The following is a 26332-nucleotide window of genomic DNA, read 5'->3' on the forward strand; positions in this document are numbered from 1 at the left end:
TAAGCTACAGCAAGTTTTCTTTTTTCCCTTCCTTTCCCCTTTTTATTTTTGTGGACTATGCTGTGAAACATGCTTTATTTTTTTTAAAACTGTAACCATCACTCCAGCTTGCCAAACTAGCTTTTCCAATGCGTCTTGTGCCCTGAAATGACTCCTGACCGCCATCACATCAATAGAAATATGGCCATTCGACAAAATCCTTCACATTTCGGTTTCAAAACTGAAGCTCCCCTCCTCCAGTGGAATATGCTCCACTGGGCCAGCCAGCAACGCCCAGAGCTATTGAGCCTGCAACGATCGCATCAGAATGAGCTTCCAAAGCGACCTAGTTTGTATTAACCTGACGTGCACTGACCTATTTCCAGTCTTCCTGGGTCATCATCCTGACAGCTCGGCTATAGGTTTGGATTTAATACAATTGTTCTCATTTATTTGATTTCCTATTAAATCACACAGCTTTGTAAAGTATTGTAGGATTACTGATGGATTTACAGAGCAAGGAAACGTATCATGAATCTTCTATAAATAGTTTGTGGGAAAAAAAAGAAATTCTACCATCAAAGAATGCCCTCCAGGAGATGGTTAGTATTCTGCTGGATGTTTTGAAAGTGGTGAATGGGAACATTTGTATATGCTGCACTCAGAAGTGTCTTTTGCATGTGGCTCACAATTTTCCTTTGTCTTTTATGGCAGATGCATTGTAAGCATAACTTGTGAAATCTTTTTTTTAAGAAAGTGTTAATCTTTTAGCAAGCGCAGATATTCAAATAGAAATACTCAAGCATCTCGAAAATACTTTCTGCCACCCTAAAATGCTACCCAAAGCAGATTTCTTTCTGTGTAGATATGTAGCAATACAGCAAATGTGTATTTGTTAGCACTCTTAACCTGTTATGTGTGACAGTAACCCAAATATACATTTAAATTAGGATATTTTATGAAAATAGTTCTTCCGCGCGTTTTTACACATGTTTTTCGAGGAGGTAACACATTATTGCAGGTGATAAAGAGACATGTTTTCTTTTCTTGGAGCTCAATGTAGCGTTACTGCGCTTATCATATGTGATCAGGAAACTCAGGGGCATATTAACAAGGGCCGGCGATAAATATCGCAAAGCGCGCTTAGCACTTGCATATTTATCACCGGCTATGTCTGGAATTTATCGCCCGGTTAGCGCGTAATCAACAACGCTCATCTAAAAATTCCAGACCTATTGTGGATATCGCCGTTTTCCATGGTGGAAAACGGCGATATCCTAGATGATAGGGCCTGTGGTCTTAGCCACAGACTCCACCCCCCATGTTAAGTATGCCTTAGTCAGGAATTTAACAGACGTTCAATTCCTATGTTAAGGCATACTTAACGCGATTTAAAAAATCTCTACCCTTCCTTGTTAATATCGCGAAGCTGCCTTTGCGATATTTTACCTGGTTGGTTTCACAGCCACGCCTACTTTGCATCTCATTAGCGATGCAAAGTTAGACGTGCTGGAAACGGGCGCTAAGTCAGCAAAACATGCGATAGCGTGTCTTTGCTGATAAGGCGATAAAATTATCGCCGCTTTTCGGCCAAAAACGGCCGCAAAAGCGGCGATAATTTTATAGCACCGCGTTGTTAATGTGCCCCATATTTCTTCAAACGGTGTAGAGTATTAAGTATGCATATATTATTAGGATGATTATTCTGGTCATGTCTAAATGAGGATCTCAAGGTTGAATCCAATAATACCGATTAGATTCAGGATGTGGAAAGATCAGCCTCGCCAAACAGTTATAAGGATTAAAAGCAGACTGGCATCCATCGAGCAAACATATACCTTGGAAAAATGAAAAGGTGTAAGACATGTCGGGAACAATGGGAAACAAGCAATACTCTGTGTCTCTCCCAGCCATGAATATGCAATTTCATTTGCCTCTTTGGAAAGCTTACAGACAAGCGCATAGGAGTCCAAGCATCAATTTACGTCCTTATGTTACTCCTCATTCACAAAGCCTATAGTACACTGTCTGAATCTTTGGTTGATCTCATTAGTAATTTCAACCATGTTATTTAAATGTAATCAGTGATGTCATTAATTATGTCATTTATCATCAGTGTTGTAATAGATGAGGTCATAAGCAGTGCAGGTTATAGATAGTTATCCATAGTTAGGATTGATTTTGACATAATGTACTAAGTAGTATAGCAAAAAGTGTAAAAAAGAAGGCTTTTTTTAATGCAAGGAAATGTGGACTTTTTGAACTTTGATGCTCAATGCTCATGATTGATTTTGGTGGAAGTAAGAGTAATCTAGGCGAGGTTTCCCGTTGAATGGGTTCACTCTCATGAGATTTATCATGTGATACAACAACAATTGCGCTAGAACAGCAGGCTGTCTTGGAATCACTGTGATGTGGGCTCTTTGACGTTCGGTATATACCTTTAATGTGCAATTTTCTACTATCTTGCCTTGAAGAAGTGGTATTGAAAGAACCCCCGAAACACACGTTGGCTGTCTTCTATTTTTAGCGTAGCAAAAAAATAATAATCTGTCAATGGTATAATAATGAACATCAATGGGAATGAGATATAACAAATCATGAATTTATAAAGGAATACAAATTCGGTCCCATAGACTTTCTGATTAAGATTAAGTGAGTTAGACGTTATTCTTTTACAGTTAGGAGAACGATGTGTTAGTAATTTATGTAGTATCTTTGGAGAGTAATTTGTTGATAATGTAGTGTAGTGTCTTGATAGACCAATTTGTTGATAACAAACATATTGTTTTTCTTTTTAGAAATGTATTAAGGTTGAAATTAAGTCATGATCTCAAGAAATGATGGCACTTTGTACAGATGTATTTGAAACGATATTGTTTTTGTTGTAATTCAGAAATTGTGTTGTATTTTTTATAATTGTCACTGTTGATGTTAAAGTTTGACTCCCCACCAATTTGAATAACCCTTTGGTGCATTACAGTGGAAATATATATCTTGCGGAGTGGTGGTCAACCGTTATGTAGTTATATCTGAGTTAGAGTTACCATGGAAGAGCTTATTTTCTTTTGCTAATAACGCCTTTCTAATGGCGCAGTTTCAAAAAAATATTTTTAAAAAGGGCATCCAGCTCAGTTTCATACTTGAAAGTTTTGGGCGGATCTGTCAAGCAAGGACAGAGAAACAGGAGGTGTGTCCCAAAACACTTATTTTCTAATGCATTTTCCATTGGAAAAATTTGATAAGTATACGTGGAAAACAGCTGAAATGTTGAAATTAATTACTACAAATTTGAAAGAAAGCTATCTGTATACTCAGAACAGTGGCCCACAGGAAAAAAAGAAGAATAATAATAACGCCATGTTATTATCATTTTATTTTTCCATCCTGGATTAGGATGTGGGGCGGGGAGGGTTGGACTCATATATTCCCACACAGCAGGGGGAGGAGTGGAGAGCACTTTCTAAGTGTGCAAGCACTTTCTAAGCGTGCATGACCTTTTAGCCAGCCGTCTTTGGCCGGCCAAACAGTCATGCGCACTTAGCATGTTCTCCACCCAGCTGTATTGCACAGCCTGGGTGGATAACATGCACAGGTGCCCAGTTCCTGTCTGAGCTCCGAACCATGGCACTCAGACCAATCATTACGCTGCTGACATGACAGTGACAGCAGCATCATGATTGGTTAGGGGAGTCTAGAAGCCTGTTACCTTCCTGTTTCCTGGTTTCCTGCGTAGGACAGAGGAGAGGAGGCGTTTTGCAGGTAAGTGGATTCTACCTTTTCTTTTACCCCCCACTCCTCCCCTCCCCACGCGAAGCAGCCGCTACTGACCCGGAAAGCATGCTTTTCATGATATGGGGTAAATCCATCAAGTATCTTTTTAAAAATTAAGGAGTCCTTCAAGACCAACAATTCAAAATTTGGAGCATCCCAATTGGCTAGAAGGGCTATTTTTCCTTTCGGACAGCTCACTCCAGCGAATCTCATGGTCCAAGTCTCTGTGTCCTGAAAATGTCAGAATGTTAAGGCAGTACGGAGTAGGGTGGGGGTACCCTGACCCCCTCGCCTTTCTTGCTCTCACCAGGACCAAGATTTGTAAAAAAATGTTCTTGGCCTTTTAACAATCCGGCAGACTCCGCTGCATATGCTGCTTATGACTTTACATCACTGATCATATCTGAAATCTGCTGGGACAAATTATACTTATTAGAACATTGGAATGTTGGGAGCGCCATTGAAGAAAATGAAGGCTCTAAGCTAAGTCCAGAGCATCAACATTCCAATGTTTGTTCACAGAAACAGCTGTAAACAAAGACGGAGCCCAAGGGGATTTCAACTCCCCCGGGCTCCGTGAGGCCTTTATTTTACAAATTAGAACATTCTGCCCTCTAGGGGCAGAATGTTCTAATAGTCTTGGAACCCTCTGTAGTGGGCTCTACCAGTCGATAAAGGCCCGCTCCCTTGTTGAAAGCTGGAGCGAGCCTTTAATGGCTGGTAGAGCCCACTACGGCAGGCTCTAAGGGTATATTACAGTTATGTATAACGAAAAATCTCCCTAATTTTGGGGTTTATAAACTGTAATGCTTTTTCAGTGAATTCCAAAGTTTTTTAAAGTTAAAATCTCACTATTTTTCTCAAGTGTAACTCCACTTCAACTTTATATATGTGTGTGTGCTGCCCTCTGCCAACGGTAAAATGGAGCTGAAGAAACCTGATGGATCTGGGAGAGAAGGTTGGATTGCATGCTTTTGAAGAAGAGATTGAATTTCTTGTGAAATTAGATTAGACATTTCAGAGGAAAACTTTGGAGGAGGAGGAAACACTGTTTGGGAAGGCTCTGCTGAAAGCTCTATAACATAGTTTTTTATTGAAGTTAAAACCCTATGATCTGAAGTTATCGTTTGCCATTTTGTGAGAAAATACTGATGACGCCCACCTACAGGAGGTTGGCCAGGACTTAGACTCACCTGGCTAGGAATTGGATCTGAAATTCTTTCTGTCAGCTTCCTCGTTAACCTCTGGTAACTGATTACTGCCATGATCTAGCCTGCTAATGCTTCCAGATTGGCTGGGACTCCGGAAGAGGAAACCTTGTGATGTCAGATGCTGCTCTGCCGAGGTTGTAGGAGGTCGGATAAGCAATGCGGGCCATGCGGAGCCCTGAGATTGAGCACGGGCTTCCCTCATGGTAAAACCCTCCTGCAATCTGAGGACGGCCCCAGCACAGTAAGGGGGCATAGTAGAGACCCAATTAGGACCATACTACCAAAGTCGGTCCAGTACCAGGCCGGCCATGCCTACTCCTCCTGAACCCCGGTTCCAGATAGCTCCTCCCCCTCTTGCTGATCAGCGAGCTGCCCCCTGCTGCTTTGGCTCTAATTGCTGCGGCTGCCGTAGATCTGCAACTTCGGTGGATCTACTGACGACTTCAGGGTCAGTCTCCCACAGGTAACCATGAGTAAGGGCAGGGAACTCAGGCACTCGCTTAGCAAAAGGGAGTGGTGAGCAGTGGGGAGGAAGTGAGTATTATCTGGAAAAGACTGGGAAGGGAGCAGTGGTGGTAGAGCCACTACACAGGTTGAGCTCCTTGGTCATGGTATTTAGCAGCCAAGGCTGAGCACCTGCCACAGTCCTCCCCATAGTCCTGCTGCCCCCTGAATGGACTGAAAAATCCACCCAGAGACTGCCGGTAAGTGACTGCTGACACACGCAGCGGTGGCGCACTGATTGGGATTACAGCCATTGACTGCTCTGTCTTCAGCCCTCTTTCTCTCCACTTTCTGCCTTTTCTCCTGATCTTTTTGCCTCCTTTAATATTTTCCACTTTTCTGTCACTTTCTTTCACATCCTGCATTTTCCACTCTTTCCTCTGGTCACTTCTTGCACCTTTTCCTCACCATGTCCCTGCCGCTGCTCGTCCCCGCTTTTCCCACCCTCTCCTTCACCCTACTCAATGGTGGCTGCTGCACGGCGGCGCAGCAGGCACACCCAGCAGGCACACCGCTCGGACCACGCCAAGCACCACAGACCCTGGTCTTCTGACCATCCACCGCTACAACGCTCGCACCTTCCACACCCTCAACACCGGATGCCACCTGTCATTGCCGTATGACACCCAGGGTACCTTTTCCTGCCGAAACTGCAGCCACACCTTCACCTGCCACTGCACACCAGCACCACCCACCGCACGGCTGACAAACACCGGACTCGACCGCATCACCTGTATCCTGCTCAACACACCGTGGAGATCTGGGACCTACTCGACTCTGTCTATCCCGACATTGGAAACCTGGATGAACTCCACCTCCACCCCAGACATCGCCACCACCATCCGGGTTGACTACAAGATCATCCACAAGGACTGCATCAACAAACCAGGTGGAGGCATGAGATTGTACACAAAAGCACCCTCTGTCTCACCATCCACTCGGACATCCACTCGACCAACATGGAGCACCTGCACTTACAGGTGCAGACCTACCCGATCACCACCCTCATCTAGGAGACCCCCAGACCCATCCACACTTCAGCAACTCCATCATCGACTTCATTGTTCCCCACGCTCTCGCCTCTTTAGACTTCATCCTCCTCAGCGACCTCAACTTTCACTGGACAACCCCAACGACAAGAACACATCATCCCTGCTGGACGACCTTGCCACCTTCAGACTCAAACAATGAGTACCTCCCCAACCCACTCAGCAGGACTCACGCTCGACCCCTTCTTCTCCGTCAGTCACAACATTACCTTTAGCCACACCACTAAGCTCCTTTGGACCGATCACAGCTGCATCCACTTCTCCTTCACGAAACCCACCATACACCACCATGCCCACCACTACCCTCGCAGAATTTGGAAGAAGGTCACCGAAGAACAGCTGGCCACCTCCTTCAGCGAATCCCCACGTGTGACTTCCGCAGACACCAAAACCTCAGCACATAACTTCCTCCGATGGATCTCGAACACACTGGCTTCCCTCAAGAAAGTGCCAGGCAAGGGACACTCCAAAAAAGCCAGCTGGTTCTTTGCCACCCTTCATGAGTCCAGACGTACCTGTAGGTGGCTCAAGAAGAGTTGGAGGAGCAGCAAGACCCCGGAAGACCCCTCAGCGTTGAAAAAAACGCTGTCACCGCACACTGCCACCTCATTAGAACAACAAAGAAAGCAACCCTACAAGAAAGGATCAACGCCAACACACTCAATAGCAAATACCTTTTCACCTTGGTCAAAGACATCATACCCTCCCAATACCTCTGCAACATCCTCAGCACCTTCTTCCATCGCAAGATTAAGGAGATCTATGACAGCTTTAACAGCCTCGATACCCAAGACTCTCTCACTCCACTCGCAACCTCCGCACCCAATGACATTGGACCCCAGTAGACCCAGCCCAGCTGGTCTCCCCTCACTGCTGATGACACCCACAAGTTCATGAAGGAAATCCATCTCAGTGCACCCTCGGACCCCTGCCCGCACCACATTGTCAAGCCAAGATGGCCGACAGGTGAAGAGCTCCGGACGGGAGCTCCCACAGAGGGATGGCCTTTTGGCCTCTAATCCCGTTATCCAACTCCGACCGGGACCCTTTCCTCTCACCTGGGGCCATATTCGACTGCTGTTCTCGTCTCTCCAATCTCCTGCTTTTCAGCTCGAGATCTTCGGAGTGTGGCGTGGTTAATGTCCTGACTGAGCTGTCTTGACCGATGCCCGGTGGAGCTGCCGGATTGGCTATAGGGGACTTTGGACTCGACTCTCCTTGTGTCTCCGCTGTGTCGTTTTCTTCCCCCTGCAGCACTGGTGAGACACTAGGGATGGTGGATCCTCTTTTTTTTCCCGGTGGCCGCTGGGGACGTGGCAGAGGTTCCCCCTCTCCTCCAGCCATCGCCTGACTCTTCCAGACCTGGGAGTCGGGACTCGGTCTCGTGCACACCCTGCTCCACAGGAGTGTGGAATCGATTTGGAAGCAGTGATGGACCCCTGCACAATGCTGCTGTGCTGCTCCATTGAGCCCGCTTTTCTTTTCTCTTAGTTGGTCGCTTTCCGGACTCAGGCACTGCCTTCCCCTTCCAGGACGGCTGTCCTAATCCCCGTGCCGACTTCCCCAGACCTGCAGGACCCCGAGAGTGATCCACAACCCTCTATCATTTCCTCACTCCTGAATCGACTGCCGCCTTCCCCATTCAGCTCCGCTTTTGGGGTAGGTTTTTCATTGCTGGTTGTTTATTACTTGATTTTGTTGTTCTACCAGCATTCCCGCCATCTTGTTTTTGGGGTCTTTGTTCTCGTTCACCATCTTACAGATCTTTGCCACAGGTCAGCACCCTTTTTCACCAGATTGACCATTCACACCTTTCTTGACCACCTCTGAGCCTCCGGACTGTTTTGACTTACCTTCTCAAACCATTTTTTTGTCTCCACGGAAGTTCTCTATGCCATGACTGAACCATGACTCTGTAAATATATAATATATAATTGTCCAAGCCTAATCGCTGTTAAAATGTAATCCTGAGTGAATTTTCTATTTTCTATTTGTATATATATATAACTCTAACCACTAGTATATGTAGTAAACCTTTATACTTACTACCATTCCTGTGTGATTTTAGAGTTTATCCGTTTGTATCTCTTCCTTGAGTGACTTTGTGCCATATGTACTAAAGCATTTTCCCATAGACTCAGAATGATTAAAACCCTTTGATACATCTGGCCCTAAACAACTTGTACATTTGCAATTTTTTCTGTTTGTACCTCTTCCTTGAGTCACTTTACAACTTGTACATTTGCAATTTTTTTCTGTTTGTATCTCTTATGTAACTCATGTAATCCAAAGTCCTTATGTAACGAAACTGGTTGTTATAAAAAGCGTTCTGACACCTTCGGGTAATGTTCACGCTATATAAAATCGCATTAAATAAATAAATTGACAACAAAGCCGGCACCTCCATCAGTTGCACCATCAACTGCTCCATTAACTCTGCCACCTGCATAAAAGACTGGAAACATGCAGAGATCAACCCCTTGCTGAAGAAACCCTGTGCTGACCCGAAGGAGCTCAAGAACTTCAGACCCATCTCTCTACTTCCCTTCCCAGCCATGACCATTGAGAAGGCCATCAACGCCCACCTTACCGAGTTCATCAAAGTGAACCACATCCTGGACCTCTCCCAATCCGGCTTCCAAAGCGACCACAGCACAGAGACCATGTTTCTCGCCACCACAGATGATGTCCGCACCCTCCTTGACCGAGGTGCAACTGCAGCCTTCATCCTCCTGGACCTCCTGGCTGCCTTCGACACCGTCTCCCACTGCACCCTATGCACAAGACTCCATGACGCCGGCATCTGCGACAAAGCCCTGGAATGGAGAGTCAGACTACCACCGATCCACTCTAAACTTACAGAGGTCAGCTGCGGAGTGCCACAGGGCTCCACCCTGAGCCCCACTCTTCAACATCTACATGGCCCCGCTCACAGCCATCATCAGGAACCATGGACTCAACATCATCTTGTATGCCGACAACTCCCAGCTGATCCTCGCACTTAGCAACAAACCCACAGCCACCAAGAACAACTTCCATGAGGGGATGAAGGCTGTCGCAACCTGGATGAATGAGAGCTGCCTCAAGATAAACTCAGAAGAGACCAAAGTCCTCATCCTGGACTCCACCCCCTCCGCCTGGGACGACTCCTGGTGGCACACAGATCTTTGATCCCCCCACACCAACAGACCATGCACCAGTCCTTGGCATCTTCCTAGACTCTTTGCTCACCATGAACCGCCAGATCAATGCTGTCTCATCAGTCAGCTTCCACAAGCTACGCCTGCTTCTAAAGATCTTCAAGTGGATCCCCCCCAAGTCCAAAAAGACAGTCCGCCATGCACTGATCTGCGGCAGACTCGACTACAGCAACGCACTCTATGCCGGCATCAACCAGGAACTCCTCAAGAAACTGTAGAACATTCAGAATGCCTGCTCTAGACACATCCTCAATTCCCCCCTCCACAGCCACATCACTGGCCATCTGAGAGACCTTCCCTGGCTCCCAGCCAATAAAAGAATCAACTTCAAGCTCCTCACACATGCATACAAAGCCCTACACAATGCGGGACCTGCGTACCTCAACCACTGCCTCGGATTCCATGCACCTACCAGAGACCTCCGCTCTGCCCAACTGGCCCTGGCCGCCATCCCACATATCCGCAAGACCATGGCAGGAGGAAGATCCTTCTCCTACCTTGCAGCAAGGACCTGGAACACCCTGCCTCTCCACCTCAGGCAATCACCATCACTGCCTCAATTGAGGAAGGACCTTAAAACCTGGCTACTGAACTACAGTGCCTTTCGACAGATCAGCAGTCTCCCCCCAGCAACTTGAGATCATTTTTGTTCCAGGTATCAAACACAGAAACTATTATAACTGAATTTGTTCGGGGATGGTAGCTATTATTCGGCCCCTTCATAACAAATTGCAAAAGACTTCTAAATGATTCAATTTGGAGCAATGTCTCTGTTGTATTGTCTTACACAGACTCATGGGGGACTATTGGCTAGCCAAATATGTTTAATGATTCGGGTGCAGGCAATTGTATGTAAGGGCACTATTCTCAAATGGATTGAAGTTCTATTAACTTAATTGAGTGGAGTTTCCCTTTTATCAAATGACTCAGTCTGGTTAGCACACCGATCCTTGCACCACCTTTATTATTTTAATCCATTCCCTTTAATTGGTCCTTCTGAGATAGCATGTGAGGTGGTGTCCAGCACCCGGCTGAATAGCAATTTGACCACATCTGGTGGTCCACTCTGAGACCACTTTCTTCTGTGCAAGTGCTTGCCTTGTCCATTGGCTTCTCTAATGTCAGCATATCTCTTCACTCCTCCATGTAAGATTAAAAGCACTCAGATGAAGTATAAATGCCTTGCAGGCACCCATGATACAGTTGTTGCTGCAGTGTTTATTGGTTTATTAATTTAATCTGATGATCACAAATACCTAGTTTTGGGAACACCTTTAAGTAATTTAAAACAATACAAAGTTTCACATTTAGCAAAAAGGTTTTATGATCCTCCATTTTGGTGAAAAGTGTTTGTGTCCATAAATATTTGCGAACAGTGGCCATTTAAAGACAATGAATTCTGTATTTCTATTGCACATTTACGTGCCTGCCCTGTTTCAGGTGATCCATGAGTTTGCTGGCCAGTGACGACTGGTGCAGGTAAGAGCGGGGGGCGACTGATGACGAGGGAGGATACAATTTAAAAAAAGAAAACTTACCTTGCGCTCACCGCCGCACCCAAAAAAGTGTCGCCCGGGGTGAACCACCCCCAGATCCCCATCTACGCCAATGAGGCCTGTCCGAGTTTTGTGAACATTAGAGACTGGGAGCACTGAAACCTCTCCAGCAGCGTATGGCATGGATAGCCTGGGGTCCACAGTTTTATGAGTGGAGAAGGATGGAGCAACATGTGGGGAAAGGGGCATAGAGATAATGGGCAGAAGTGGTAGAATTTTGAGACAAAGATGGAGTGTTAGCAGTGAGTAGGAAGGGACTGGGGACCAAAATAGAGGTAGTGTGTGGAAAAGTGAAAGGTACCCCCACACAGTGAGTCGGAAGGAAAGTTATAGAGACAAGGAACAGGAGATGAGACAGACATGAGGAACAGATGGGGAATGGTTATATAGAATGGTTATAAAGAAACTGACATGAGTAATGGGTACGGAAAAAAACAAAAAAAGACTGTGGGTGTCAGGGTGCAAGAGGTAAGCAGGTGGAAGCAAGGCAAAAAGCAGAACATGAGCGAGAGAGCAACACTGGGGTGGGGGAGAAGTACATGATGGAGAGAACAATAAAGAGCATTGGCTAGGGAGTTTGGATGGAGACCAAGCAGAACACAAGGGAGAGAGCTATACAGGGTGAGGGGCTGGTATTTGTCAAGGGAGGTGCACACAAGGTAGAGAGCTAGAAAACACTTGCACCCTCATGGAGTGCATTGCAAAAACAGAGTAGTTCCCTAAAGGTGAGCAGTGGAATCAGAAAAGACGGGGAATCAAAACAATAGTAATGTGGCTATGCTTCAGGGAAGGGACAAATACAAGAACCCCAGAACTCTCACATCGCAGAAAAGACCTGGAACAGCCCCCCCACGCAACTCCGGACTATCACGTCACTTCCGGAAGTACGAATGGCCCTCAAGACCTAGCTTTTCGAATAAGTCTCCGGGACCTGCAGGCGCCTGGATACCCTAATGGGTGATTAGCCACGCTTTATAAATCCTGATTGATTGATTGAGGAACATGAAGGCAAACCACTAAATAAGAAGCATGGATAAGAGAGTGATGATAAAGCTAGCCCATAATATGAAATGGGCTGGCTGAAAGCCCACTGTAAGTTTACAACAGGTCCTTTGTAACAAGAGAACGTGTGCTGTCTAGTAGGTGAAACCTAAAAAGGGATTGGTGGGGAGAACCAAGAGGTAAGTAAATGAAAAATTGAGAATTATGCGGGGATCTACCCTTTATTTCCATATGCCATTTTGTTTACGCACTGTGTACTTCATCTTACAGGTAAATAACTTAAGAAGACTTGATGTCCAACATACCACATTCAATCACCATGAACGAATCACTGTAATACAAGTTCTTGGACTCTCACTCAACTCTAATAAGCAACCACCATCTTAGCATGGTCAGGCGGAGGGTTGCTTTAGTGTATTGTTGTTACAGGTTTGGGGGTCTTTAACCTCTTAAGTGTGGGGATCCACCCACCAGAACACCGGGACATGGGAAAATTGCCCCTTAGTGAAGGGTTTGTACTCCCCCTACCATCCCTGGACAATTCAGTCTTTCTGCCTCCCCTTGGCGGCAAGGGGGGTGATTATCCCAACTGCCCCGCGGGGGCAGAAAACACACTAGAAACCAGGGAAGCTATAAAAAGATAAGGAAGGGGTGTGGGCTGCCCACCATGGGCATGGCCATGCCCCCATTCCTAAAAAAATGCATCAACAGTCTTTCTGACCCCCCTCCCCCAGGGGTGGATGGGGTGATGATTAAAGCCCAATTGACAACAGGGAAAGTTTATTTGAAAAAATCTACAGTGTCTTTCTAACCTCCTGGGGGCAGATAGGAGGTTTGTCACAATTGGGGTGAATGAACCAAATCTGCCTCCCAGGGGGTAGAAAGCCCACCAGACACCAGGGATTTTGATTTTGGGACACAAGAAAGTGGAGTGGGTGTTGCACATTGGCATTGGGCACACCCCCACCCCAAAAGGGAACAAACCAGTCTTTTGCCCCCCCGGAGCAGACAGGAGGCTAAATAATGGGGTGGGTTGGCCCATGCTAACATCAGGCTCCACCTTCAGCCTTAAAGCCTCAACAGTCTTTCTGCTCGAGGGAAGATTAAAAAACAACACCCCAATGTTGAGAAAGAGGGCATCTGATTCGTTTGGGTGTTGTTTTTAGATATGGGCCAGGAGAATGTGGCTAACTCCCAATACCGTCCCACTTGCAATGGTGAATGGCTCATGTTTTGGGCTTGGGTAGGCTTACACCTGGGAAAACCTACCGGACCCAGCAGTTCTGAAAACTAGATGCCCAGGGAACTCAAGGGTGGCATGCTTCACATGGATCCCACAACATTGTCCTACACACAATGCTCCGTAAACCCCAAACTTTGACTAAAAACACCCATTTTCCTCACATTTCTGTGAGGAGAACTTCCAGAATCTGTGAGAATCCATGAATTTATCACCACCCCGACTCCCCACATGTCCCCTAATAACAATGGTAACACACTTGTGTGGGTGAGCCAAGAGACCACGACACAAAAGTCACTAAAATTGTACATTGATAGATAAGCAATAGCTGTAGCTGCTGTAGTTTGGACATGCTCTGGGCCACCCACGTAAACGTATGACCCACAGACATTTTTGAAAACTAAAAAACTAGGAGATTCCAGGGAAGTGGGCCTTGCTTGGATCCCATGAAGTTTTCTTAAACAGAATGGCCTGCAAACCTCAAACTTTGCATGAAAAAACTCATTGTAGTTACATTTCTGTGATGGAAACTTCTGGAATCCACAGGAATCCACAAAATCCTACCACCCAGTGTCGCCCTATTAGTACCGATAAAAATGCTGCACCATTTGTGTGGCTGGGCCTAGTGCCAGCTAAAGGAACTAGACACATATTATACATTTCCACACTAGGATTCTTATTAGTCCTGAAATGTAAACCTAAAATATCTAGAGAATCAATCTCTAATCTCTCAATTTTACAATTGAGTGAAGCTATCACCTCACCAGATGGCCGCTCACAAAGATTTGATTTTGCAGGGATGCAATAAGAATACAAAGGTCTGATCCTAGACCTCTTTATGCATGTTCCGTTGCAAAATTCTTGGGAAGGATGTGGAATATGATGCAAAAAAACATGTTAATTCAAGCATAATCTAGCTAGTCCAGTCGCCAGGTGTTTCTAGTAGGAAAAAATCCATCATTTTTTAAATTTAATTATTGAAAAATATACAGTATAATTATATAGTTTTACTGTTAGTGGCAAAATGTCCGTCATTTCACAGCATTTTTTTTTTTAAAGTAGTACGCTCCTCAACATTTTATACCAAGTGAATTATAACAGTTTCCTTGCTTATAGAATTTGATAAAGATGTAGTGACGAAATATTGCAATTTGCACAATACTTAATGGCTGTATAGCTGTGCTTATCACTCCTAGATGATGACATCTTGTCAGATTTGTCAGCTACCACAAAAGAACACGTTGCATGTGCTACCTTGATGGATAGAATCTCCACAGCCTTACTATGTACTGCAATTTTAGATAAATATTTTGTATATTGAATAGAAAACTTTTTTATAAATTGAATGTTTCTTTTTGTTTTACATGAGTATGTTATTAAATAAGATATGATGGTAGAATTATTTTTACTCATAAGAGAATATGTGTTATGCCTTTTTATTGTATTGTACTTCACTTTTAGGGCATTTGTTGTCAAATAAAGTTTGATAATTTCTTTATTTCAACAGTTAGGGGCATATTTACGAGGAAGTGGCGTAGCGCGGCGTTAGCCACCTTGGCTTAATGCCGTGCTCCGCCACTTCCGAAATGCAGGGCTGCACCGTATTTACAAGGATACAGTGCAGCCCTGTGTTTCTCCGTGCAATGGCGCTAATTTAAGCTGCCTAGCGTCAACATCGACACCCTTGCACCATAGTGAAAGGGTGAATGCGCTGTAGGGGAAGACTGTTTATGTGCAGGAAGGTGTTCCTTCCTGCACATAAATAATCTGAAATGGCATTTTGAAACTTCTGTGTGCTGCTTAATTTAGCATACATAGAAGTTGCAAAACTTCATTTTTTTATTGATCGTTTATGTGCAGGAAGGGTCACCTTCCTGCACATAAACAATCAATGGCCTTCTGCTGTTTCGATGTGTGCTGCACAACGTAGCACAGATAGAAACAGTAAAAACAAGGAGAAATTAAACATTTCATTTCTCCTTGTTGCGCCTGTTTAACACCAGGTTTTCCCTGGTCTTAATATTGGCACTGCCCCATATTTACACCACCCCCTTGAAAATATGGGGCAGCGCCAAAATCAATGGATATTGCGGTGGAACGCCCAACCCTTTCATACTAAGAATAGCGTGAAGGGTTGCCTTATTTTCAAGGCAGCATTAAGCCCCATTAAGTGGCTTAACGCTGCCTTCTGAATAAGGCGAAGTCCCCATCGCCACCATAACGTCAGAGAAAGTGATATTGTGGTAGCGATAGGGGCTTGTAAATATGCCCCTTAGTTTCTTTGAGAAAACCTTTAGGGATATACACACATGACTCGTTGCTGAATTTGGAATTTTATATAAGTTTCAAAAATCTATAGTTTCCTGGATCACCCATGGGTTTCACAGTGGTTTCCACCACAAACTGGAAATAGGTTAAGAGCACACAATAAATTGGAAAAATGGGCTACCTCTTTGAAAAATGCCAAAATTGTGGATAGTTATTTTTTATTCAACGCTGCATGTTTCTGACAGCTAGGAAGATGGTGACTTTAGAACAGTAAACCATTCTTTGATTCCATTTTTAGGAGAGAAAAAATAAACTCTTTAATCTGGAGCACTATTTTCCTTTTTTCCCCCCAAAACTCAGAATGAATCTATCTTTTGCTTATTTTCTCAGTTCACTCCAGGGGGGGAACAACCTTTACAACACAACTTTTACAACGCACTACACTTACAACGCATTTTTTACAACGCACAATCCATTACAACGCATGACATTACAACGCATGACACTACAACGCATTTTTAAAAACTACCTTTACAACGCATTCCATTACAACGCATACTACCATTACAACGCATACCATTACAATGCATTATATTACACTACACTATCCAACACTTACCCTACTGTTGAACCCCCTGGAGTTAGAATAGTAATTTTTACCCCTATACTATCCAACACTTACCCTACTGTTGCACCCCCTGGAGTTAGAATAGTAATTTTTACCCCTATACTATCCAACACTTACTCTACTGTTGCACCCCCTGGAGTTAGAATAGTAATTTTTACCCCTATACTATCCAACACTTACCCTACTGTTGCACCCCCTGGAGTTAGAATAGTAATTTTTACCCCTATACTATCCAACACTTACCCTACTGTTGCACCCCCTGGAGTTAGAATAGTAATTTTTACCCCTATACTATCCAACACTTACCCTACTGTTGCACCCCCTGGAGTTAGAATAGTAATTTTTACCCCTATACTATCCAACACTTACCCTACTGTTGCACCCCCGGAGTTAGAATAGTAATTTTTACCCCTATACTATCCAACACTTACCCTACTGTTGCACCCCGTGGAGTTAGAATAGTAATTTTAACCCCTATACTATCCAACACTTACCCTACTGTTGCACCCCCTGGAGTTAGAATAGTAATTTTAACCCCTAAACTATCCAACACTTTCCCTACTGTTGCACCCCCTGGAGTTAGAATAGTAATTTTTACCCCTATACTATCCAACACTTACCCTACTGTTGCACCCCCTGGAGTTAGAAAAGTAATTTTTACCCCTATACTATCTAATACTTACCTTAAATGCAATTTAATATTATGCGTTGTAATGGTATGCGTTGTAATGGTAGTATGCGTTGTAATGGAATGCGTTGTAAAGGTAGTTTTTAAAAATGCGTTGTAGTGTCATGCGTTGTAATGTCATGCGTTGTAATGGATTGTGCGTTGTAAAAAATGCGTTGTAAGTGCATGCGTTGTAAAAGTGTGCGTTGTAACGACATACATCCCTCCAGGGCAATCCACAAACTCTGAGTACCTTTAGAATCCCCAGGATGTTGAAAAAAACAAGAATGCAAATTTGCCATGTAGAGCTCATGTGGAAAAACGTTATGGAGTTGTAAGCATGAACTATCCCAAATAGCCAACAAAGGGTTCAGCGATGGAGGGAGTTGGGGGAAGCGGCAGCATTTAAAGAAAAGGTGTGGTTGGTTTTCCCCGCTGCAATAAGGATGTGTTACATATTTGGAAGTGGCAGCTCTTTTTCTGCAGTGCAGTCTCGTGACACAGCAACAAGAACTATGCAATACCTCATGATCATTTTTATACATTTTTTGGCCAGAGATATTTGAGCCCAGTGTTGTATTACTTTAAAAATTGCAAATCTACTGAGATGATCGACTTATTTGGTGAAAAAAACATTATATTTCATCTATTTAATAAGAAACTACATTTCTTGTCTGTTTTTTTACTGTTCCGGCGCCACCGGTTATTTTCTCATATTTCAGGCATAAATTAGGCGCACATTGTTATCCTGTTATAAAACCAATTTCCTGCAGCAGTGATGCTCTGTTTGAGGCAAACAGTTATCCTTATCGCATTCTTCCATTTTATTGTTGCGCGTGGGCGCTGGAAGAGCTCTCCCAATATCCTCACTCTGGCACAGAAATGGTTTATCAGCATCCATGGTTTTCAGTGAATAACAATCCTAGCAAAATGTGCCCTTGAATCGTCTTTGCACAGTAATGTTTCTATTCATGCAAAATAGGTGTCTTTTCTGTGATGGGAGATGCTATTGATTGGCAATTAAAAAGGAGAAATGATCACCTCTAAAATCAGATTGCAGTCAGCTGGATGTACCTGGCGAAGAGCACTCGCAAATCTCAACAGGGGTAATTAAAACATATGTGAGATATAACAAGCAGGCTTCTGAGAAATTTCGCCAGCAGAATTGAAGGGGTGCCATGCATTTTATATTTCTACCTGCGAAAGGCGCATCTGTCACACTAGAAATACGCCGCTGATATTCACAGTCTGTGAACTTTGCCACCAGAAGGCAGCTCTGTCGCGAAGCCCAGCCACAAATTGTATACTTTTCGGAATATATTAACTCGTAATACTTTCCTGCCGTCACATGAGGTGAGAGCCAAGGATGCACGGTGCACCCAGGGAGATTCACTGACAAACACTCCTGCTAGCTCGGTTTACTCTCTCCAAAGCCATGTTACCTGTAGTTGTTGCAGATGGGGACAGTTTCACATTCCTTCTCCTCAGACAGTGTGTCGGGGCAGTCGCGCCCCCCATACGAAGGGAGCTGTATGATGACGCGATTGCGCGATTGTTTCTTCACCAAGGCATCACCTGTAGAGAATGTAAGAGTATTGTATTAATTCATTGCAATGTTTTTGAAATTTAATGAATATTGTTTTCCCAGGCGCTGGTCAAAGGAGGTTGTAAAAGGAGTGATAAGAAAAGACTAAGGCAATGAAATAAGAAATTACTAGAGTGTGTAATGTAATTACGGGCTGGATGCCATTACAGGGATGGTGGCCTTCTTGTGTCAGCCGACCACCATGTTTCTGATTGTTTTTTCAACGAAAATGTCTCTTCTTGTATGACCCCACCCCCATTTTCTGGACTGATGCTGCTGCTTCTTTTTTTTACTGTACACTAGTACTCTGCCAACCAGGCTCCAGTACATGTGCTCTGACCCGCAAAACATGTTGAAATTGGCTATACTCCTAACTGGCCTATTTAACTTACCTGTAAGTCACCGGTATATGGAACATAGTGTATACCTGTAAGATGAATGTCATTAACGGACTGCAGCACTGAAGTGACAATGTAAAGCATGACTACAGGCCTTCTACTGTGGCCCTCTTGTGCAGTTTTAAAATGGCTAATTCAACCTGTCAAAATAACCCTTTTTGACAGTGCTAAACCCTCCTTTTAACCATTAATTAGTCACCCAAGTCCCCAAAAGCTGTTTTCCCTGTAGCAGGTTTAGCTGTTTCATTGGAAAGCATTGGGATATAATATTAAACGTAAATAATGTTATCTTCGCTTAGGAAGCACCTACAAAGTTAATATTGGACTTTTTAAAAATATTTATTACAAACCCAATTAAATGGTAAAGTCGAATTTGTACTGAATATAATACAAGAGGTGCTTTTAAAAGGCACTATTTACCTGCCTAAAGCATCTAGAAGCCCACTTGAATGAGCTTTCAACAGTCACCCTTGAGCTGAATAGCCCTTTGATAAGCTGTGAACTTGCTCCCAGAGCTGGGATAATGGGCCTTTTGTTTGTTGTGGGGTTCTGTTCCTCTGACAGGATGACCATCAGGGCAGTACTCAGAAACTTATCCAAATTCAATGGGGCTGACCCTGTCACAGGCAGTTGTAGCTAACCCCTGGGCCTGCCCCCTCCTTTCTTCCCCCTAGTCAGCCAGGCGCCAATCCCAGTGGGAGAGGATCTGCCCCTAGATCTCATGTTGAGTGATCACAGAAGAGGGGTTGCTCTGCTCAGGGGATGAACAGTTCTGCTATGTTGGATTTAGGTAGAGAGGGCCACTGTGAGATTGTTTGCAGTAGGGCACAGAGGGACCACTGCAAAAGTAGGTAGGGTCACCCCTGAGAACTGTTTTGTCATTGGTGAGAGGCTATCCAGGAGTCACCTTAATCCACAGGGTAGTGCCAGGCATAAATGTGGCACCCCTGTTTACCCTCTCCACAACAATACTGGACTTTAGGAAGACAGAACTGTGTGAATCGGAACAACGCAACAGACTCTCAACGGTGACACTTAGCTCCATCCACTGTACTTTTCCAGCAGACCCTGCTTGGGTCCTTTAGTCGGCCTGCCCTACATCGCAGTGGGCCTGAACTTTGGATTTACCCCAGTTCCTTGTGACCTCAAGTAAAGTTTAGACCGCTAGTGACTTCTAAGCACTGTTTTTGCATTAAGGGCCAGATGTACGACCCTTTCATGTTGAGAGTCGCAAATTGTGTCCTTTTGCAACTTCCAATTTGCAACTCGCAAAATGGAATGTACAACAGTTTCTCAGATACTGTTTGCTATTCCGAATGAGGTCACAAACAACCTGCCTCATTAATATTCATGAGACTGGTCGCAATGTGTGACCCCATTGGGAATGGCCAGCACTCACAGTGATGGTGACCTGCTGGGGTCTGCAGACCACCATGTCTGTGATTGCTTTTCAAATAAAGCAGTTGTTTTTTTATGCATCCTGTTTTCCTTAAAGGAAAACGGGATGCATTTAAAAAGGAAAAATGAAACGTTTCTGTTTCATTTTCTTTTAAGAGTAGGCCGTTTTCGCTGCCACTCACAAAGGGAAAGGGGTCCCCTGGGGACCCCTTCCAGTTTGCAAGTGGCTTACCACCTACTTGAAGTAGGTGGTAAACTGTAAGTGTTTTGCGTCCGCAATTCTGGTTGCAAAACAATTGTACATAGAAGTGCGACTCACTATTAGGAAGGGACGCACTTGGCACGCCCCTTCCTAATAGTCGGTAGCAAACCCTATTTTGCTAGTCGGTAATAGGTTACTGACTCGCAAAATAGGGTTTGTACATTACACAGACCAGACCTGTTATGGGGTCGCAAACGGGTCAATTTCCCGTTTGTGATTGCAAAAAACGGTCATACATCTGGCCCTTAATCTTTACAAATTCATATCTCGACTTCTACTGATTGGATATTTGTTGTTTTGATCTTATTTTGCTCAGATAAATGTTCTCTATTTTTCTGAACAGGGTGGCGTCTTTATGAAGTGCAGTCATTGTGTTACTGTGTGTGTCGCACAAATACTTTGCAGATTGCCTCTTTAGATATGCCTGACTGCTCTGTACTAAGCTATTAAAGGGTGAGCACAGGATATCTTTTTAGTGTGTATCTAGCTTGACCTGACAAGAGTGGTGGTTCAAGCCCGGCCTGGGTGCATACCTCAGACAACCAGGAATCCCATGTCTATCACAAGCTCTCAATATAGGAAGGATATTTTCTAGACCATCATAACGATAGGCTACAATTCTTCTCTCTGACGTGTTTTAGGCGTAGATTGTTTCACTCTGTTGCATGTTGACTAATCGGAATATTAAGGGGCGCAGAGAATACATTATTTGCTTTGAGGATGAACCCCCTTATACTCCTCAAGAGGGTAGGGGAGTTAGAAGAGCACCATCAATGTATTATACGAGGAAGGGTAGAGATCTTCTAACATAGTATAGGGAGTCTTACTTACAGACATCCCAAGAAGAACAGCATTGAGGAGGTTTTTCTCCATTTTTGTGGTCTATTTGTATGCAGAAAATTTACCCACCTAGGCAGCACCAGCCTATTTGAAGCAAAATATATAAATAAATAAGTAAATTAATGGTGCTTTTTCGGCCTAATTCTGACTGACTTTGTGTGTAGTTAATAAAACATTAAGAGTTTTTCACAAACTTCATAATTTTGATGGCGAAGTATAACACTTTTTAAAATTTAACAACTAAAGTGTAGTTCCAAAATACAAATTGTTGGAATTAAAATCTATGGAAAACACAACAAATAAATTAATCAATAATGATTGTAGTTGGGTATGAACCATCGAAATATTATTAATTTCCACTGGAGGGTTCCAACTTATATGATTGACAAAGAGAAGGGAAGTTTCACTGTTGGCAACTATCTATTTATGGCAAAAATCACTGCGTGGAATTGGTAACCAACGCGTTTCATCCACCTGGGACTTCTTCAGGGCACAACAGGTGAGTGATCTTCTTGCATGTTCTTCATGTTGTGCCATATAACAGGAGAATAGAGTGTGTAATGTTTGGAGCATAGTAGCTCCAACGAGTCACAGCAAGACGTCCAGTTCTATGAAAAGAGCCTTTTCACGGAACCAGACATCATGCTGTGACTTTAAAGAAAAACTAAAGAATAAAGAATAAAAGGAGTTTAAGAGGAAGGAATGACTCCTAAATTTGTTGTCTGAAATGAAATTGCCAGACTTTTCGTATTTGTACAATAGGGACTAAAAGAATGTGTCATACAAATATTTGATTGGACAGTTGGGTGCTGAACCATTTTTGAGAATTTTGCTTGGAAAATTATTTTCCTTTATAGAGGTGTAGAGGGATCACATCTCTGGTTCTCTGTACCACTGTACAGTTCATAATTACTATCATCACTTCATGTTGACGAGTGCAGGACTAGCGTGCCTTGACCCTTCAGTGTGTTGGTTGATTTGTAAATCATTATAAGTAAAAGAAAAAAAGAAAACATGTGTGAATTATTTTATTGGTAAATCAAATACTTAGTAATATTCAGTTGAAAGTTACGAGAGAATTACTATTATAAAAGCAGGAAATATCCTACCTTGTTGACATGAGGTGGGGCACAGGGACCAGTCACTGTAGGGTGTCACAATGCAATCTTTCCTGCAGGGAAGCAGACAAGGCCTGACTGTATCTGGCCGAAGGGTTTCAGGACACCTATTAAACAATAAAAACATCACTCAATGCATAATTATTGAATGCTTCAATGCAAATGTATTCTTTGAAATGCAAACAAAATGCAAAGCATAACCACACAATATCTCTTAAAAGACTGGACAAATAAAAACATTGTATTGGTGATTTATTATTATTAATATTATTACACAAGAAACAGAGAAGCAGATGGGGGGGGTTCTTCTTGCATGCCAAGCATGCTACATTTGTTCAACAAGGTTGTTCTTTGGTCAGTTTTGTCTGCAGATGTTAAAATTATCTGAACACAGTAAATTTGGTTTTCATAGTAGTTTATTTTCAAATATTAGAGATTTAAGATCTTAATATATTTTCACAGCATTCAAAACAAACTAAAAATGGTGGTGTCGACCTACCAGTATTTAATGATAACTCTTGTACAACTTTGTTTTGGTACTTAGCACAATATGGTGCCTTGCAAGATTTAACATATGACGTATGTCGGTGCCACAATCCATCCATTACTAACATAGCAATTTGAAATGTTGTTAAAAGCAGGCAATCTGGCTAAACCTATTTTACTATACATAACCTTTCTAATATTTATACTAATCTATGTCCCTAAAAACATCCAAATAGCAACTCCGTGTATCACATACACACCATTAAAGAGGTAAACTGACAAGCCTGGGATCTCAGACTGCCCACTGATCAACATTTCCAGCACCTTTTGTGCCTTCCAAAATGTTAATAGATGGTAACTTTTCCCATCCATTTCTTGTGGTAAGTGCCTGTTTGCTACTATGAAAATGATGCAACTTTGACAAGTAGATTATGGCTAACAAGTAGATCACAGTTGAATATAGTCTCAGATGGACAAGGAAAAGCAACGCAGCACTTTTTTGACTCATAACTGAGCCTGACTATTAATATATGCCAGCCATCTATTTATTTATGACATCAGAAAACAGATGTCTGACTTTGTAACACCACAGTGATAACGGATGAGGGCTTCTTCTATAAAGTAGCATCAATAGTATTAAAAACCTCACAACAATCTATTATCTGAGTATGAGTTCCTTTTTTTTGTTACTGCAGGAGAGAGTAGCTAAATAAGCGAGACACACATGCCATCGTCCAATGTACTATAGACATTTCTAACTCGAAGAAGCGTTGATGTGCAGTTCAATGTGTGGTCCATTTCAGGTAACTTGTACAGTCGATGTGCCTTGCCCCTGGTGTAGTGTTTTGGAATTGGCGCAGATTTGCTGGATTTTCGAGGTGCCAACTTGCGGGGGGGGGGGGTGATTTGTGACCCTATTAGTTTGGAAAAAACGACACCCAGCTGATCCTCTCCTTCACCAAGGACCCCCACACCACCAAAACCAACCTCCACGAAGGAATGAAGGCCGTCGCGGATTGGATGAGGAACAGCTGACTGAAGCTGAACTCAGACAAGACGGAGGTCCTCATCCTCGGATCCACACCCTCGGCCTGGGATGAATCCTGGTGGCCGACTGCACTAGGAACAGCCCCAACACCCACCGACCACGCACGCAACCTAGGGATCATCCTCGACTCCACCCTCTCCATGACGAAGCAGGTCAATGCCGTCTCTTCCTCCTGCTTCAACACCCTACGCATGCTCCGCAGGATCTAGAAGTGGATCCCCACCGAAACAAGAAGGACGGTCACCCAGGCCCTCGTCAGCAGCAGACTGGACTACGGAAACGCCCTCTACGCAGGAGCCTCGGCCAAACTCCTGATACGGCTCCAACGCATCCAGAACGCCTCCGCACGCCTGATCCTCGACATCCCTCGCCGCAGCCACATCACACCCCACCTAAGAGACCTGCACTGGTTCCCTGTCAACAAGAAGATAACCTTCAAGCTCCTCACCCACGTACACAAGGCAGTCCACAACACCGGACCAGCGTACCTCAACAGCCGAGTCAGCTTCTACACCCCCACCCACCAGCTCCGCTCCGCAGACCGTGCCCTTGCCACTGCCCCCCGGCGGCAGATCATTCTCCCACCTCGCCACCAAGACATGGAACACCCTCCCCATCTGCCTATGGCAGACCCAAGACCTACTGACTTTCAGAAGACGCCTAAAGACCTGGCTCTTCGAACAGTAGCAGCATTCGCCCCCTTAGCGCCTTGAGACCCTTATGGGTATGTAGTGTGCTTTACAAATGCTCTGATTGATTGATTGATTGATTGATTGTATTTGACCAATGATAGCTTTTTAAATGTGCAACTCGTTAGAAAAGTCACCATTCAGCATAGGATCAATAATGTCTATGACGACCAGTAAATATATCCACAAATTAGTTATTGAAACTCATGCTTTTCTGCACCAAGCTTTTGAGAGTTCATTGCGTAATCAGGAATGCACATCATTGTTATGGTGCTGAACTGCAACAATTTTTGATGAAAAAAGTCATAATTTGGTAAAAATAGTCACTTTTGAAAAAGTGTCAGGGGCATAAAATATGGCTCCTCAACTCATGTGTCACAACTAACACAGAACATAGGGGCTTATTTACAAGCCCCTTGCGCCACCCGTATGTCATGTTTCCCATGTTAAAAATGATGCAAAAGTGGCGCAAGGGGCTTGTAAATAAGCCCCATAGAGGGCTGGAAAGACCACCCCTTCTCAATTCAGAATAAATAAGATTTGCTACATGGAAATTATATGGGGCTTATTTACGAGCCCCTTGCGCCACCCGTACGTCACTTTTCCCATGTTAAAAATGACGCAAAAGTGGCGCAACAGGCTTGTAAATAAGCCCTTATGTATTTAGGCACCAAACACCCAAATATTCTTTATCAATCCTTATCCAGCTTGATACCAAATATACAAATATAGATAGTGAGAATTATATTAATGTATATACAAACATTTTATTCTAAGTTGCACATTCCTTTGACCCTCTTCTGAGGTACAGATTTAAATTTACAGCTACTAACACGAGTTTGACACTTCCCTAACTGCATGGGAATCAAATAGGCAGCAAAACATTTAAATGTTGCAAAGAAGCACTATTCTACCGCCAAGCCACAGTGTCAATTCAAACTAATTCAAAGCTGCTATGAAAGTCAATTGTTCAATTAAAATGTACCCTTCCCTGTTGCCTGTGATTGCCTTTAGTGACTGTGGGTTTAATCAGGCGATTGATTTCTGCCTTTAAACCCCAGCCAAGGTCACATTAAACTAACGTGATATTAAGAGAAGTCTGTTACTTGGGAGCTAGATAAAGACCAACAGTATTGATTTTGACCCAACAGCAGTAATCCATTTTTATTAAAGTGAGAGTAATACAAGCCTGCTGTTTCCATGTTCATGGGCATGTATATTAGGTGACTCAGAGAACCTGAAATAGTATTAAGAGAGCTAATTTTACATCATTCTAGAATGACAAAAGCAACCTGTAGGTATATCTGTGTGATTGAATTAAAAAACAGCAACAAGCCATTTTAGACTATTTCAGACAAAGGATAAATGAGTGCCAAACACAGCAATTAGAAGCCAGTTAAATAGCATATATTTGCTATTAATCACTTAAT

The 26332-nt window shown here is 43.6% G+C and overlaps 1 protein-coding gene across 1 annotated transcript in view; it reads right to left on the reverse strand.

The window, feature by feature from the left end:
- THSD7A (thrombospondin type 1 domain containing 7A) overlaps positions 1-26332 on the reverse strand; it is a 982498-nt gene that overhangs the window by 239138 nt on the left and 717028 nt on the right. The window contains exons 10-11 of the mRNA XM_085630781.1: positions 22671-22786; positions 18521-18653 (exon numbers count right to left, since the gene is read on the reverse strand). Of these exons, the coding sequence (XP_085486907.1) occupies positions 18521-18653; positions 22671-22786 (249 nt within the window). The remainder of the gene's footprint in view (positions 1-18520; positions 18654-22670; positions 22787-26332) is intronic.

Source organism: Triturus cristatus, chromosome 10 (genome assembly GCF_964204655.1).
Source record: "Triturus cristatus chromosome 10, aTriCri1.1, whole genome shotgun sequence".
Taxonomy (NCBI): domain Eukaryota; kingdom Metazoa; phylum Chordata; class Amphibia; order Caudata; family Salamandridae; genus Triturus; species Triturus cristatus.